The sequence below is a fragment of the Oncorhynchus clarkii genome, chromosome 2 (assembly GCF_045791955.1).
Source record: "Oncorhynchus clarkii lewisi isolate Uvic-CL-2024 chromosome 2, UVic_Ocla_1.0, whole genome shotgun sequence".
In the NCBI taxonomy this organism is placed as follows: domain Eukaryota; kingdom Metazoa; phylum Chordata; class Actinopteri; order Salmoniformes; family Salmonidae; genus Oncorhynchus; species Oncorhynchus clarkii.
In genome coordinates, this window is record NC_092148.1 from 62,033,964 (window position 1) to 62,051,564 (window position 17,601).

The 17,601-nt window shown below is 42.0% G+C and overlaps 2 protein-coding genes across 2 annotated transcripts in view; one reads left to right on the plus strand and one right to left on the minus strand.

Annotated features, from left to right (window-relative positions):
• Window positions 1-4,000: 4,000 nt before the first annotated feature.
• On the plus strand, window positions 4,001-11,257 carry LOC139371195 (PSME3-interacting protein-like). The gene is made up of 8 exons (XM_071111375.1): window positions 4,001-4,034; window positions 5,277-5,325; window positions 6,397-6,530; window positions 6,672-6,770; window positions 7,318-7,439; window positions 10,247-10,380; window positions 10,557-10,630; window positions 10,771-11,257. The coding sequence occupies exons 3-8, from the start codon at window positions 6,404-6,406 to the stop codon at window positions 10,974-10,976; spliced, it is 762 nt and encodes a 253-aa protein (XP_070967476.1). The 5' UTR covers window positions 4,001-4,034; window positions 5,277-5,325; window positions 6,397-6,403; the 3' UTR covers window positions 10,977-11,257.
• A 3,259-nt stretch (window positions 11,258-14,516) lies between these two features.
• Window positions 14,517-17,601, minus strand: part of LOC139371200 (copine-2-like) — a 43,636-nt gene continuing 40,551 nt past the window's right edge. The window contains exons 15-16 of the mRNA XM_071111389.1: window positions 15,872-16,108; window positions 14,517-15,070 (exon numbers count right to left, since the gene is read on the minus strand). Of these exons, the coding sequence (XP_070967490.1) occupies window positions 14,963-15,070; window positions 15,872-16,108 (345 nt within the window). The 3' untranslated portion in view covers window positions 14,517-14,962. The remainder of the gene's footprint in view (window positions 15,071-15,871; window positions 16,109-17,601) is intronic.

Sequence of the window (17,601 nt, forward strand, 5' to 3'; positions counted from 1 at the left end):
CATCAAAACTAAACTCAGCAAAAAAAGAAAAGTCCCTTTTTCAGGACCAGTCTTTAAGAGATTTTTTTTTTTAAATCCAAATAACTTTACAGGTCTTCATTGTAAAGGGTTTAAACACGGTTTCCCATGAACCATAAACAATTAATGAACATGCACCTGTGGAACGGTCGTTAAGACACTAACAGCTTACAGATGGTAGGCAATTAAGGTCACAGTTATGAACACTTAAGACACTAAGAAGCCTTTCTACTGACTCTGAAATACACGAAAAGAAAGATGCCCAGGGTCCCTGCTCATTTGTGTGAATGTGCCTTAGGCATGCTGCAAGGAGGCATGAGGACTGCAGATGTGGCCACGGCAATAAATTGCAATGCCCATACTGTGAGACGCATAAGAAAGCGCTACAGGGAGACAGGACGGACAGCTAAACGTCCTCGCAGTGGCAGACCACGTGTAACAACACCTGCACAGGATCGGTACATCCGAACATCATACCTGCGGGACAGGTACAGGATGGCAACAACAACTGCCCGAGTTACACCAGGAACGCACAATCCCTCCATCAGTGCTCAGACTGTCCGCAATAGGCTGAGAGAGGCTGGACTGAGGGCTTGTAGGCCTGTTGTAAGGCAGGTCCTCACCAGACATCACCGGCAACAACGTCGCCTATGGGCACAAACACACCATCGCTTGAACAGACAGGACTGGCAGAAAGTGCTCTTCACTGAAGAGTCGCAGTTTTGTTTCATCAGGGGTGATGGTCGGATTCGCGTTTATCGTCTAAGGAATGAGTGTTACACCGAGGCCTGTACTCGGAAGCGGGATCGATTTGGAGGTGGAGGGTCCGTCATGCTCTGGGGTGGTGTGTCACAGCATCATCGGACTGAGCTTTTTGTCATTGCAGGCAGTCTCAATGCTGTGCGCTACAGGGAAGACATCCTCCTCCCTCATGTGATACCCTTCCTGCAGGCTCATCCTGACATGACCCTCCAGCATGACAATGCCACCAGCCATACTGCTCGTTCTGTGCGTGATTTCCTGCAAGACAGGAATGACAGTGTTCTGCCATGGCCAGCGAAGAGCCCGGATCTCAATCCCATTGAGCACGTCTGGGACCTGTTGGATCGGAGGGTGAGGGCTAGGGCCATTCCCCCCAGAAATGTCTGGAAACTTGCAGGTGCCTTGATGGAAGAGTGGGGTAACAGCAAGAACTGGCAAATCTGGTGCAGTCCGTGAGGAGGAGATGCACTGCAATACTTAATGCAGCTGGAATGTATTTCAATTAACAGGTGTGCCTTCTTAAAAGTTCATTTGTGGAATTTATTCCTTCTAAATGCGTTTGAGCCAATCAGTTGTGTTGTGACAAAGTAGGAGTGGTATACAGAAGATATCCCTATTTGTTAAAAGACCAAGTCCATATTATGGCAAAAACAGCTCAAATAAGCAAAGATAAACGAAAGTCCATCATTACTTTAAGACATGAAGGTCAGTCAATACACAACATTTCAAGAACTTTGAAAGTTTCAAATGAAGTTGCAAAAACAATCAAACGCCATGATGACACTGGCTTTCATGAGGACCACCACAGGGATGAAAGACCCAGTTACCTCTGCTGCAGCGGATAAGTTCATTAGAGTTACCAGCCTCAGAAATTGCAGCCCAAATAAATGCTTCACAGAGTTCAAGTAACAGACACATCTCAACATCAACTGTTCAGAGGAGACTGTGTGAATCAGGCAGTCATGGTCAAATTGCTGCAAAGAAACCACTACTAAAGGACACCAATAAGAAGAAGAGACTTGCTTGGGCCAAGAAACTCGAACAATGGACATTAGACCGGTGAAAATGTGTCCTTTGGTCTGAAGTCCAAATTGGAGATTTTTGGTTCCAACCGCTGTGTCTTTGTGAGACGCGGTGTGGGTGAACAGAAGATCTCTGCATGTGTGGCTCCCACAATAAAGCATGGAGGAGGAGGTGTTATGGTGTGGGGGTGCTTTGCTGGTGACACTGTCTGTGATTTATTTAGAATTCAAGGCACACTTAACCAGCATGGCTACCACAGCATTCTGCAGCGACACAGCATCCCATCTGGTTTGGGCTTAGTGGGACTATCATTTGTTTTTCAACAGGACAATGACCAAACACACCTCCAGGCTGCATAAAGGCTATTTTACCAAGAAGGAGAGTGATGGAGTGCTGCATCAGATGACCTGGCCTCCACAATACCCCGACCTTAACCAAATTGAGATGGTTTGGGATGAGTCGGACCGCAGAGTGAAGGAAAAGCAGACAACAAGGGCTCAGCATATGTGGAAACTCCTTCAAGACTGTTGGAAAAGCATTCCAGGTGAAGCTGGTTGAGAGAATGCCAAGCGTGTGCAAAGCTGCCATCAAGACAAAGGGTGGCTACTTTGAAGAATCTCAAATATATTTTGATTTGTTTAACACTTTTTTTGGTTACTACATGATTCCATATGTGTTATTTCATAGTTTTGACGTCTTCACTACTGTTCTACAATGTAGAAAATTGTCAAATAAAGAAAACCCCTTGAATGAGTAGGTGTTCTAAAACTTTGGACTGGTAGTGTACATTCAGGAGTGTTGTGTATTAATTTGTAGCAGGCAGATTTTTCTGTCTCACTGTTCAAGTGCCCCTTCAGAGACTGGTCACCTGCCTGCCGAGGCCAAGTGTCAAGCAGATCCTATTGCAGTACACACCTGCTCGTAATTCCACAGGCCAGGAGTCCTTGGCCTGTAAATAAGAATGTATTCTTAACTAACTTGCCTAGTTAAATAAAGGTTAAATAAATAAATCAAATAAAAATTTGCATAGGTAGGGAATGGGCAACTTTTATTTATATCTCTCAGTCATGAACTCCTGGGCTGCGGAATTGAGAGCAGATGTGTACTGTGGCAGAATCTGCTTGACACTTGCCCTCGGCAGGCAGGTAACCAGTCTCTGAAGGGGAACTTGATCAGTGAGACAGAAAAGTCTGCCTGCTTCAAGCTCTCAAAGTCTCACATCAGAATTAGACATTCATCCATGTTTCTCAAACGTCACATTTCGAAATGGATGGAAGTCAAATACTGACTTGTATCACGGGTGACCTGCCTGGAAGTCAAGGCACAGTTTCTCTCTTCATTAAGTGAGGGCAATGATAGTGAAGTTAGAGTGTAACAGTGTAACTTTAGACCGTCCCCTCGCCCATACCCGGGCGCGAACCAGGGACCCTCTGCACACATCAACAACAGTCACCCACGAAGCATCGTTACCCATTGCCCCCAAAAAATATACATAAATATCCAAATGTAATTGTCGTGGGGAACAAACACATTTGGTTTAAGATCTCTAGATTTCTAATTTGAAATAAAAAACGTAGGCTTTCTGAAAACACCAGTTTCTGCTGATTGCACTTTTAAGACGGTCCCTTAGCTGCAAACGCGTAATATTCACCCATTGAAACCAACATAGTCACTTTTTGAAACCGAGTTGATTAAATAAACGGTTTACCTTGCTCTCTATCGTCATCTTATTCTAGATGTATCACTCTAATCATCATAAAACTTTCCGTTGAAGAGACCGAATCCGAATATCTAAACTGAATTCAAAAATATGGCAGTAATTGGATGGAGTGATGTCTATGGAAGTTTTCTCAATCATCCAGAATCGTTCTACAACCAGTAAATTATAGATTTATAATTTAGGATTTCTAATCTGCAGTTGCAAATTAGATTGTTATACAGTTAGCCGAAAATGTTTAAATAAAGTATGTGCGAGAATTCAACCAGAGCCATTCAGATGTAGCTCAGTATACACGCATAGTTATTGACTGATAATGTATAACATTATGGCTCGGTTACTGGATTTACAAAAATAATCTTCCATACAATTTTGAAAACACAGTGGAAGTTTATACGTATTTATTTACATAGATTTCTACAATTATTCAGGCCGATGCACAAGTGGGAACTATATTGTTTCTTCATAAACTATGCGGAACCTATTTACTGGGACACGTGGCTCCGTGGATTAGGTAAAAGTGTCCTAGCTTGCTGTGTTGTTGTTAAATATTACATTTGTAATCCAAAATGTACGATCATTGATTCATTTATGAATAATTGTAATCATTTTCGAACGCAGATATATATTTTACATTATAGACGCAGTATTGAACCATTATTTTGCAACGAGCTGCGTGCAGTAGGTGTTGTTGGCAATGAACTAGTTTTCTAGCGAGACAGCTCGCAGCTACACAATGTATTTAGCAAGATAGCTGTCTTAGCTAGCTAAGGTTATCCTCTACATTTCTATTCGAAATCCGTTCTTATTGGTTAGCTAATCAATCTTATGAGCCCGTAGCTAATAGACTGATCAGTTATGAGTATGGAGCCGATTTAAACTCGATAAAAAACGCCTGATTTCAGCACCCAAAAAAGGGTCCAGTTACACACGACATTGTTCTGTGAAATTGCGTGCTATTCGCTGGATGCTGAAATCAGTCGTTTTTGATAAAAACTTCAAGTAGATCACTAGTCCGCCCACATCTTAAATCGTTGAGTTTTGTTGGATAAAAGAAACCTAGTCGGCAATAATATGTAGGCCTAACTAATAGTTTAGTAGGTTCCCCCATAGATAGCAACTACCTATCTTGAAACGGAAGTTACAAAAATAGAATATCAACCTTAAAGACAACCCTTACTTCACTTGGTCGACTCTAGCTCAAATATAATGACAGCTAGTGTGCAGTTGACCAGGGTTTCCCTAACTATACACGTTTTGGTTTTTGCCCTAGCACTACACAGCTGGTTAAAATAATCAAAGCTTGACGATGAGTTAGTTATTTGAATCAGCTGTGTAGTACTAGGGCAAAAACCAAAATGTCCACCCAGGGGGCCCTAGGACCGAGTTTGGGAAACCATACAGTAAATGGCTACACTACACATTTCTTGAGTCGACCACTAGAGGGAGGCGTAGCCTCATAAATTATAAATGGTTGATAACCAATGACTGTTACGAACTGTGGTAACAAACTTGATCCTAGGACCCCCTGGGTGGACATTTTGGTTTTTGCCCTAGTACTACACAGCTGATTCAAATAACTAACTCATCGTCAAGCTTTGATTATTTTAACCAGCTGTGTAGTGCTAGGGCAAAAACCAAAACATGCACTGAGTTTGAGAAACCCAGGTCTACTCTGTACTCTAATTGTTCATCTTATGTCTAAATTTCTCCTTTAAGCACACTGTTCTGAATTATTTTATTATCTATCCAACAGATGATTTCTTGACTTGGTGTCTGGTCTACTTCGAGTTGAGGCAAGTAAAGTAAGTTCTCAATCTCTCTATTTTGATGGATCCAAAAAGCATCAGTTTGATGAACTTTAAAAGGGAAATCTGCAGTTGTTACATTTTTTTGACTCATCATTTAATTAACACACCACCTTTTTCCACCAACCCACTCTGCTATTGTACTAACTACAGATCTCAGTCCCTCCCACTCAAACCCATCCTACCCCACAAATACACTCCTTATAGAGACTTTCACATTCTTGAAGAATATAACTTATAAATGCCTCGTGCTTCGTTCAACTGTCTTAACCTTCAGAATCCAGCAGCATACCACCCTGCATCCCACTGCTACCTTGCCTCTCTGCATCCCACTGCTACCTTGCCTCTAAAGCTAAGCAGGGTTGGTCCTGGTCAGTCCATGGATGGGAGACCAGATGCTGCTGGAAGTGGTGTTGGAAGGCCAGTAGGCACTCTTTCCTCTGGTCTAAAATCAAATATTCCCATGCCCCAGGGCAGTGACGGGGGACATTGCCCTGTGTAGGGTGCAGTCTTTTGGGTGCGACGTTAAACGGGTGTCCTGACTCTGCGGTCAGTAAAGATCCCATGGCACTTATCGTAAGAGTAGGGGTGTTAACTGCAGTGTCCTGGCTAAATTCCCAATCTGATTATCATGGCCACCTAATCATTGCTAGCTTCCACTTGGGTCATTCATCTCCCCTGTAACTATTCCCCAGGTAGTTTCTGTAAATTAGAATGTGTTCTCAGTCAACTTACCTGGTAAAATAAAGAACCCAAAATATAACCTTGTTTTATTCCAATGTTTGTAAATGCAAACAAACACCATATAGCCTCAACATGTTTAAAGCTATAATTTTGATATCATGGATGTCAGTGCAACCATAGCTCGGTCTATGAATTTGAGTGGTTGCATTTCTCCAGCCCCATCCCTCAGCTTTTTGCTGAAACGGGCCTGGAATGCTTTTATCATTTAAACTGCTGATTTCCCCTCTAACACCTTTGCTCTTACAGATATATAACGTGTTTTCCCGTTAGTCTATTGTGGGTGCTACTGTTTGAGCTCAGGTTTGTGCATGTACCTTTTTCAAGGTGTGAGATGGCAGTGCCAGCGGCCGGGGGTGTCGATCTCAGTCGGAAATTTGTGTCAGAGACCGAGATCGAGGAGAAAAGGAAGCAAAGACAGGAAGAATGGGAAAAAGTTAGGCAGCCAGAGGACCCAGAGAGTAAGCCTTCTGCCACTCCACTCTACCTCCCAGAATGTACACAGACACAAGCAATATCTTTCATCATGCCTGTACACTTGTTTCCTCTAAGCATCTGCATAGCTTTGGTTTCTGTGTGTTTGTGCTGTCTCCCTAACACAGAGGCTCCCGAGGAAGAGTATGATGGGCGTTCACTGTTTGAGCGGCTACAGGAGCAGAAGGACAAGAAGCAAGAGGAATACGATGAGCAGTTTAAATTCAGTAAGGGTCCCGCTCTCATTTATTTTAGTCCCTCTCCACTTTCCCTGCAACAGACCCTACCACATTCTGGGACTTCACATTGGATATCTCAGATTAAACTATTGCATCTATGGAATGGATAGTCAGACTCTGGACCTGTTGAGTACAAAGTATTTCATACTCTGGAAGTGTGTACATTTTTATATTATGAACCTGTTTGTGTGAACAGATGGAACTATGTAATGTATCAGAAGAGGAGCAGGAGGAGATTATGACCTTGTCTTGGGAATGAGGGGAGCCTTCTGCCTGGCATAGCAGCTTCCCTGCTTTTCCGTTTCCCTGGTGACCAGACTACTATTAGCAGTCACCCTGGTGGTCATATGTGTCTTGTAAAGCTATACGCTCTTTCAGCAAGGATATTTAAGGAAATAGATGGCGTGTTGTTTTGTGTATGTAATAACCCTTCTCCAACTCCCATGGCCTTAAGTTGAAATGATCAGATAGTATTATTGTGTTGGTACTACAGTACTTAGACATTTTTTCCATGGAAATTGTCTTCTCACCACAGAGAACATGGTCAAAGGCCTGGATGAGGATGAGTCTCACTTCTTGGATGAGGTCTCCAGGCAACAGAGCCTGGTGGAGAAGCAACGCAGAGACGAGGAGCTGCATGAACTAAAAGAATACAGAATATCCTTTCAGTTTTGGCTGTATACTCCCTCCCCATAATTCTAAGCTTCTCTCTTTAACACACACACATACACACAGAGAGCAAAAACACGGTGTATCCATTTTCATGTCATTTTATTGCTGATTTTTTTTTTCTGTCAGTACGGCAACATTTAGTAGACATGAGTCACACAAATAATGGATCTATGTGTCAGAGCCGAATGTGAGAGCCAACTACTCTCATACTCCCTGTGTTTCTCGCTCTTTTTCTCTGTCACAATATTTTGGTGGGGTTGCGTTTTTTACTCTCTTGACAGTAGATTAGGCACGTCTTACCCCTTTACTACCACTCTCATCTGATGGACAGGAGGAGGCAGTCAGTCTACAGGCTTCAGGTCAGTACCAGAGCATGTGAGCGGAGTTGAGTGGTTGGAAATCCTGCTCACCGCTCCGGCACTCCACGTCCTTTCCAACCTCTCCGCTAAGAACTGCTCTGCGCTCACAGAAAAGAAACTGCTGCTCCAAATTCACTCCATTCATTAAAATCGCAATTTAACCAACAGCCATCTATTGTTGTGACTACCTGGACCGACCATTTGGTTTTGATGTATTGAAACCAAACCATATGATTTGAGTAAACATGAAAAGGTGGATGTAAGAAGCGTACATCATTTTAAAAAAGGCTTCATGTCATATTAAACTGCATATAAACACTCTAAATAGGTCAGGAGCCAGACAGTGCCCAAGAAGGAACGAAAAGGAATTATTTAGTCTATATTATTTCAAGGCTGTAGCCTACAAAGAAATGCACATTTAAAAATGTATTTAATCATTATAGTCTATCAACGGTGCATATAGGCTGTGCCTTACTTAGAATTAAATTTAAATTTAGTGCCCTTGAATACATTTTTAGAAACACAAGTTTGGCCAGTCTGTAACTTCATGCAATGGTGCCTGGAGAGCCGGCCAGCAGAATATATTCTCCACACTTACAGAGCCACTGGGGATGCTAAACACCCTTTTGGCCACTCTTGCCAGGCTGAGCAGAGAGTTGTTTATGCATATTTTTCTGTAGGTAGGCCTAAAGGTTTTTAGGCAAAATAACCCAATCAAAACGGAAAGCTCCTTGAACGTGGGAATATGCCAGGGCTATTCGGCCAAATCAATTATAGCCTATTGTATAGCTAATAGAACAAAAATGAACGAAACATTTAAAAGATCAGATTTTTAGTTTAGAAATACTTTGCTACAATGACACTCTTAGTTATCTTCCCACCACGCACAATTATTTTAGCATGTGCGCGTAGTAAGTACAACCATCATGCTTTAAGGATACGTGTCTTTTCAGATTCCACAATGATTGTTTAGTTGTGGACACTAGATCACCACACTCCCTCTCTTGCTCTCTGTCCTCATCTTTGTAAGTCACCTTGATTTTTCACCTGTGTGTTTTATCAGTTTCTTTATTAAAATATTTAGCGACGGCATGCCCTGAGCTTGTGAAGTGAGTGCTACTGGAGCGAAATTGGAGCAGGCGAGAAGGGCGACGCTCCAGCCTTTCGGAATTTCGCTCCACGCTACAGTAAAATTGGGCTCGCTCCGCTCACGTACTCTGGTCACAACGAGTGCTCTTCCACCTTGTTAGTGCTCCTACTCTCAAACATGACATACAGTACAGCCTCAAACACAGACAACCACATTCTACATGCCGAGAAACCATTAGATCAAAAAATGTATGGGTAAGATTACAGTTTAAGGGTGCGTAGACGGTGACATGCAGGTAATTAGTGATAACTTGATTTGGCATATAATCATGATAACCTCACAGTGAAGAGATGATTAGCCATTCCTGATCTGACACTGTTCCTTGTCGACCTTTCCAACCCGAACGTTAATGGTTTGATCCTCAGCACGAACACTTTTACCACGCAATTTTATGAATGAAAAAAGCATGATCTCTTTTCTCTTAACATGTAGTGGTTTTAATTGATCTATTTTAAAGTGTGCTGTATGCTTTGTATGTCCACTTAACTGATATGAACGTATGTTAATGTATGCAAAGCTGCTCTCACGCCACATATCTCAGCACTGCTCAGAGCCACGGTCCTGTGGTGATTCATTCTAAATTCAGCCATAGTTTATAACGTGACTGACTTGATAGCCTGCATTTCTCTTAATCTTTCTCAATCAGGCTGTCATGTACAATTATGATGCATGGAGCAAGATCAGACAATTATGCTATTGTGTAAGGGAGAAAATAAATGTTCCCTCTTTCCACTGATGACCAGGTTTGTCTGCAGATGGAAGAGGATGCATTGTCATGGCAACCAAATCCTACTGAGGGCTGGCTTTTACGCTGATAGGAGACAGTTTGAAGTGCTTACTGCAGAGAACCATCAACCAGCTCCTCTTGTAATATTTTGATTTAGCCTAGTTCAGCTAGTTTTCGCACCTTGTCACAGGGTTGTTTTTAACTTCAAAGTGTGTCACTTTTTCAGGGCGTTGGTGGAGGCCCACAGACTAGTAAGTGGAAAGAACAGGCTGGATTTATGAGGACACATCTGGACTGTGGCTAGATGAACCCCGAATGCGATTCGAGTGTGTACCACTTATTTTCCTGTATTCACGCAGTCAAACATTGTTGGAAAATCTATTCTAACAGTCAGTGCTAGCCCAGTGGGCAATTCCCTGCTCAGAAGTGATTGTGAGATGTGAATTAATTGAGTCACCTGGTGTCCCCATCACTCCTATCAGCAGTTAATTATCACATCTAGGATCTGCACGTCTGAGTTATTTTCCATTTCCTCTCCTTAACTCCTGGATCTCACAGTGCTCTGAAAAAACTGGCATCTAGTGAGAGTCGGAAGGAGCCCGAGAAGAGGGCGGGTCCTAAAGCAGCAGAGGTCAAGACCAGTCACCTGTCCCAGGCACACCTGTTGGCTGGGGCGTTCAAGCGACGCAGGTGAGGCCGGTGGCCACAGTACTTTTAGACCTATGTCACAGTTTTCAAATCATCTGGATATAGTGTTGGAGGATGTAACACAATTATAGGGGAGTGGTGGAGTTGGTTGAGAAGGGGGGAAAAAGTGAATTAATCTGCATGTCTCTAGTCTTTCTGTTGACTCCTTTCTCCTGCAGCTCTTCACAGTCCTCAGACAATAACAAGAAACAGAAGGTTGAGGAGTCTGCAGCAGGGAATGGGGGCCGGACAGGTGGGCTGAGACCTTCTTATAGTGTAACAGCTGCTCGTCATTTCACAATTTGAGTGCTCTTATAACACATACTCTTCTATCTCACACGTATGACTTCACCGACATCGGTAAGTGTGACTGGCAGTGTGTTGTGCTCTCAGAGCAGGAGGCGGGCAGAGGTGTGGTTGAGCAGGGCTCCACAGTAAAGACCGGTGTTCTCCACCTTCCATCGGCCGCCGTGTGTGTGGGCATCCTGCCGGGCATGGGAGCCTACTCCGGCAGCAGCGACTCGGAGTCCAGCAGCGACAGCGAAGGTAGCATGGACAGGAGCATCTTTCCCATAAAGAGATATAGAGTCTGCAGATAGACACACACCAATATGCAGACACACTCACACGCTTACACATACACACTCATTCACACAGACGGGCTGCCGACACCATTGCTTTCACAGCTGTATGAGTTACTGTTATTCTAAGTCATTAGCAGCGTTTCCATCAAGTTTTTTCCAGCCCAGAGTGGTATAGTTTAGGATTTCTTCATAATCACTAAATATGAATTAAAACCTGTTAAATTAACTTCAATGGCATTGTGATTTTGGTGTTGTGCATTCAAACATGACACCTCCCCCTTCCTCCCAATATGACATCTCACACAGTTTAAATCCCTGGCAGCCTAACCTGATGACATCCCCCTGTGGCTGCAGCTCTGCTATTGGCCAAGGAAACAGTGACTGACAGCTGTGGATCAAGGACAAGACTGCTAGACTGTCACGTCACATTCATACCTTACCTTAGACAACATCAAGAAAGCGAGCCAGAGCTTAGTCTCAGACGCAATGTATGTGGAAATGCTTTTCCTTTTAGTGTTTTTTGTTTATGCGTCAGTGCGAATAATGCTGGATTTTAATGGATTTCTTTCTCTCCATGAAAATGTGGGTTTCATCATGGGATGATCAAGGCTTGGGTAGAAGAAAATAAAAAGTTTTTCTGTTTTCTTTGTTTATTTGGTGTAAAGAGTCAGCCTGGCCTCCTAGACTAGATGTAACATAGTAAACTAAAATCTGCGACACTCAAATTAGTATATGTTACATTTGATGTGGTTAAATAAGACAAACTAAAGGAGGGTGGATAAGTGGGTGTATAATGTGAAAGTCTAGCAACCCAGAGGTTGCCTGTTCGAATCTCATCACGGACAACTTGAGCATTTTCGGTAATTTACAACTACTTTTTTTTCTAATTCCTAACCTTAACCCCTAGCCTAGCTGATGTTAGCCACCTAGCTAACATTAACCACATCAAATTGGAATTTGTAACATTGTACAAATTGCAATTCATAACCTATCACAGATTGTAATTCGTAACATATCATATGAGATGGATGATGGAAATCCACAAATGAATACATACCTAACATACAAATTTGAGTGTCCCGGATGTTTGTTTACTATGTTATGTCTACCCCTGAGTACAGGTTGAAAGAGTTGGTGTATGTGAGTGCATGAATGAAGATAACTGGAACGAAATACAGTTTGAGGAAATTGGAATTGACTTCTGTGTCTGTTTGTACTCATTCACTTGCAACCGATTAGTTGTGACAAATTAAAAATAAGTGGTGCTAAGAAATCTAAGTGTAGGGATATATTTCTCAGGGCACTCTGAAAGAAGCCTTGTTTGTACAGCATACACATTCAATTTGATAAAGTTGAAATGGATTTAATCTGGCACATCCAGGGTTAAATTTATACTGATTGTTCCAAACTTTCTAACATTTTCGGCTCTGGGTTTTCTGGTGAAGCAGAGGTTGAGTTCCTGCCTGACTACATTGCAGATGCATGCCAGATCTTACAATGCATGGATAGGTACAGTATGTTATATCTGCTAACCAGGCACGCAACCATTTGGCGCATTCAACGTTGCAGTTGACTTTAAAGTCGAGACAGGTCGCGTTACCCTGCTCAGACTTGCATGCATCAACCAATGGTTGCGCTCCACATCATCGACTGCTGTTGGGCACCAGAGTGCATAACATATGTTGTTTCTGTACTTAGACATTGCTGATGCCTGACAGATCTTACAACGCCTGGACAGGTATTTTAAGTATTAGCTAATGGTGCTGGGAACTCTCAAAAAAACAAGGTCAAATCATGAAGTCAGTAATCTTCAGTTTGGAAAGTCGGAGCTCTAGAAAGATGCCTGAGTTTCCGAGTTGGATGACGTTCGATTTCTCCAAGTTGGAGCTTGTTTTTTCCCCCAAGTTTCCAAGTCTTGAACACATTGAAGTCGGAAGTCAGAGAGTTCCCAGTTATTTTGAATCTGGCACATATGTTATAGAACTTTGTCAGTCGATGACACAGTCGTTGACATGATAGGCAACCATTGGTTGTTGGGTCACCTTAGCTGTGGAGCACACCCATGATGTGGTTAGCTGATACAAAAATCACGTGCCCTGACTTCTACAAATCACCTGGCCAGGTTTTAGACTAGAGCATCAAAATTGTGATGAATCATGGGAAAATTGTGACTGACGGACTGATCTACAAATAACACTGAGTAGTTATAATGCAGGTGATTTGTAAATCAGTCAGTCTCGACTCGCATTTAAAGTTGGCTCTAATGTTGAATGTGCCTGGATCAATTTTGTCTAGTCCTTTCAAAGTGTGTTGCATTATGGGTAAAAATGGTCAGACTTGCGCTTACATGTCAACTGCATGAACTTTACAAAGAACGTGATCAAAGGTCAATCAGTTTCTGATAAAGTCACCTTCAAGTTGCTGCAGTTGCTTCTCACCAACTGCACCATGCATTAATCGCCTGCATTGTGGGAGGCACTATGTGTCAACCAATCATTAGGGTGTTTTTGGTTAACCCACGCAAATATGACCAAAGACTTGACTGAACAGGAACCAACTTTGCAGCAATTCTAAAGCTACAAAGGGGATACAATTGAAATTGATATTTGAGACCGCTCTCGAACCAATTAATTGTACACACATTATGTTTTCACTTTGTGAGCGTGTGCTATGGGGGTACAGAAACGTTTATTTCGACATTTATAAAGACAAAAAAAGCAAGGCTCAGATCAACACTGATCTTTCTGTTGGAAAACCACTACAGTGTCGAGACTTTCGACTGTCGCAGATGGACCTCGCTGAATTTCGTCTACAGTCACCTTCACTGCTCGAACACACCCAATATTTGTAGATCAGTCAGTCACAATTTACCCATGATTCATCACGGTTTTGAAGCTCTTGAATATGCCATTGGTTGATGCAACGCAACACCTGCGCATCTAATCGAGCAGGAACTAGACCAGAATGTAGTCATTGCGCACGTTCATAGACTTCGATAGACATCGCATCATTGTGTATGTCCTTTTATGACGTCTATGAGAGCATGGGCAGCGTTATTGAGGCCATCTCTATTTTTGAAGTAGTCCATTTTCTTCCTCTACTACTTCTATGAGTTGGCAAAGAAACTGAAAGGGTGCATAGTGCCACCTGTAATGTTCTGTTTGAACAGGTATAAAGCCAATGTTGATGATTTACTGCCACCTGCAGTTATGGAATGTTTGCTCACAAGTATAATTTATTGGCTGATCCTTCCTGATGATGAGGATGGTATCATTTGATCCTTCTTTAACCCATAGTCCCACCCAGTTGACTACTTCAAAATGGTGAATGTCCTCAATGGCGCTGCCCATGCTAAAACTGGCTCTTTTTTTGGCCACTAAAGTCCTCTATCTTTAAAGATGAATCAAGGCTGAATAATCAACAAATAACCTTGCATCATAAATAACTACTCAATATTATTTGTAGATCAGTCAGTCACAATTTACATTTTCTCTCGAACATGGCCATTACGTTGGCTCGACATTATGTTCCAGTCAAACACAGTGCACTGCACAGTGACATTTATGCAAGTTTATTTACCTGAGTGGTAACATAAATACATGGTGAACTTTATAAAATCAAGTACAACACCTTCAAGGTACAAGTACAACACCTTCAAGGTACAAGTACAACACCTTCAAGGTACAAGTACAACAAATTACAATTCAATGCATAAAAGATACATAACAACTTTTCATAAACATTTCCTTTTCAAAACATAGAATATTGTATAAATGTACATTCAGTATACAGTATAGACATTTCTAAAATTCCCTTTCCTTTCAGGGGACTGCAAAGTAGTGTTCTTTGACACATTTTCCTCCTCCACAAAGTCTTGCTTTAAGATGTAAAAAAAATTCTGATAAATACATATGAAAAAAAAACACTTTTCATGCACATTGTTTTTTGTAAACAGTGAGTAGATATTTGCAACATGCATGATTAACCAAGGCCTTGGGCTTTCACTCCAATGCTGTGTTGCTAGGCGACAGGTTCCTCTGTTTGAAATACTGTGTGACCTGTTGCGGCAGCTCAGCCAATACTGATTTGGCTAAAGTTTCCTTTGGAGCCTGTGAGAACATAACAGGAAAATAAAAGTCACATTAGAGATCTCTAAATGTCAATGATTTTAAAATAATAATGCATTCGAATCAACTTTCATCCAGTAAACGTTTTGGGAAGTAAACCTTTTTACTGGCCCACTCCATATCCTCTGTATTAAAGATTTTTTCATTTCCTGCAGATGGACTGAAGCTACAGATTGCCCACTCCCACACCCACTCCCACACCCACTCCCAATGCTGTTTACATATGTGATTGAAATAAATCCATTACAGCAAGCATCATCTCTAATTTGTCTAGCAACAACAACCTGTCGTGGTTTTAACATAGGGATATAACAGTCGTTTTTCTCCTGATCTTGCCCACAGTCTGATTGTACCCACATTTTTAGACAAGTCTAGACAATGAAAAGATGAAATGTGATCTGATTGTGATCAGGTCTTCCTGATCACCTCCGGAATAGTCAGACACGCAGATGTCTGGATAGCTTACAAGTGTAGACAGATCTGGACAGTTTAACCATTTAAATCACAATTATCCCACCATCTAACAATCATTGACAGGTGATGCCATTGACTTATGGCATCAATATGTGTCTTAAAATAAATATTATTTTGAAAGAATATCTGTCAAATACTTTTCATTCAGGGAGGGACCAGGATAACTGGTCACAATGTGGACACAGTGGACAGATAAGAGACCCCTTTATCTACCATGTGTTGAAGCACGGCTACACTGTGGCTACAATCAGAATGTGGGAATTTATACAATCCTTTTGTTTCACCCTATTAAACATGTGAGACACTCACATTTCGGAAGTCCCTGAAGGGAACAAACTGCACGATGTCTCTGACTGCCTCCTCTCCTGTGTAGGAGCGTAACACGCTGCTGTCCCCATCCAGAAACTCCATGGCAGCAAAGTCTGCATTGCCCACTCCAATAATGATGATTGACATGGGGAGTTTGGCTGCCTGAACAATGGCGTGGCGGGTCTCATCCATGTCACTGATCACCCCATCTGTGATGATCAGCAGAGTGAAGTATTGCTGCAGGGGGAGAAAGAGAGAGATGGGTGGAGAGAAGGGGTGATTCATAGACAAATCCACTCAACAAATTTAATTTTTTTGTATTTTATTTTATTAGTCTACTGTTGGTACAGTCCCATAATGTTTTGCATGTCAGCAGTCAAGTTTTCAAGATATGGGATTTTCAAGAAGCAAAGTGTCACTTGCTACATCATGAAAACTTGACTGCTGACATGCAAAACATTCTGGGACTTTATTATCTGTGGACTAATGAAAAAAAAAAAAAAATATCGTTTTTTGTGGATTTTTCTTTTAAGCTTCGGGGATGATGCAAAGGAGACTTGAAGGTGAATATAATCATGTAGGGACAGAGCAGAAAAGTTTGTTTAGACAGAAATTACATTTAGCCAAAATATATTACACTGTTCCGTTAAGCCACATGGATTACAGACCGGTATCAGTATGATGGCTACTGTATAACCACATCTCCGAAGTGACACTGGTGCTGGAATAACAAATTAGGGCTAGATTCAATCGTTATCGCAGGAGTATGGCGGAAGATCCTCGTTATAACTCGATTGAAGTCTTTCGCGAAGATTGCATGCACAGTAAATGCTGCAAATGTCGGCTCAATCGAAAATTACCTTCAAATATGTATGCAGATCGTCCGCGATGCCTATTGAATCATGCCCTTAATATTAAGGCAATTAATATCAAAGCTCCATGTAATCATTGTAGACACACATGTATTTAAAAGCTTTTGATGTACATTAACTCAAAACACCTTAGAAGAACACAGGCAGATTACTGATGATTGCATTACATGGTGGAGAAATTGTTGTACACAGGGAGATTGAAGATGAGAGACAAGATGAGAAGGAGAAAGCAGGAGCTTTAATACTATCCCATTCCACTCCTGCAAAACAGGAGGGTGGGGGAAGGAGGATTTATATAGTCACACAATCCCTGTCTCCTGTTCTTTCTGCTGCAGTTTGCTGATAGTCATATTTAGCATGGAGATTTACATTTGCTCAGCGTGGCATCATAATGAAATCTTCTTCCAGCTGTATGGCTGGTTAGAGAGCAGACAGCAGCACAGTCACACTGAATTATCACACACGACCTGGAGAATTAACTGACTGGAGCCCAAAAAGACCCACTCCCACAACCACAAATGTCAAAGGCTGTTCTGGTCTTAAGGGATCAACGGATTTCTTAATCATACCGCAGCGCACAGCCAAAAGCAGTAACAGCATGTCTGTCACGCCCTGACCTTAGAGAGCCTTTTTATTTCTCTATTTGGTTAGGTCAGGGTGTGATTTGGGTGGGCATTCTAGTTTGTCTATTTCTTTGTTGGCCGGGTATGGTTCCCAATCAGAGGCAGCTGCCTATCGTTGTCTCTGATTGGGGATCATACTTAGGCAGCCCCTTTTCCCACCTTCAGTTATGGGATCTTGTCTTTGTATAGTTGCTGTTTAGCACTACAGAGCTTTATGTTCGTTGCGTGTTTTGTT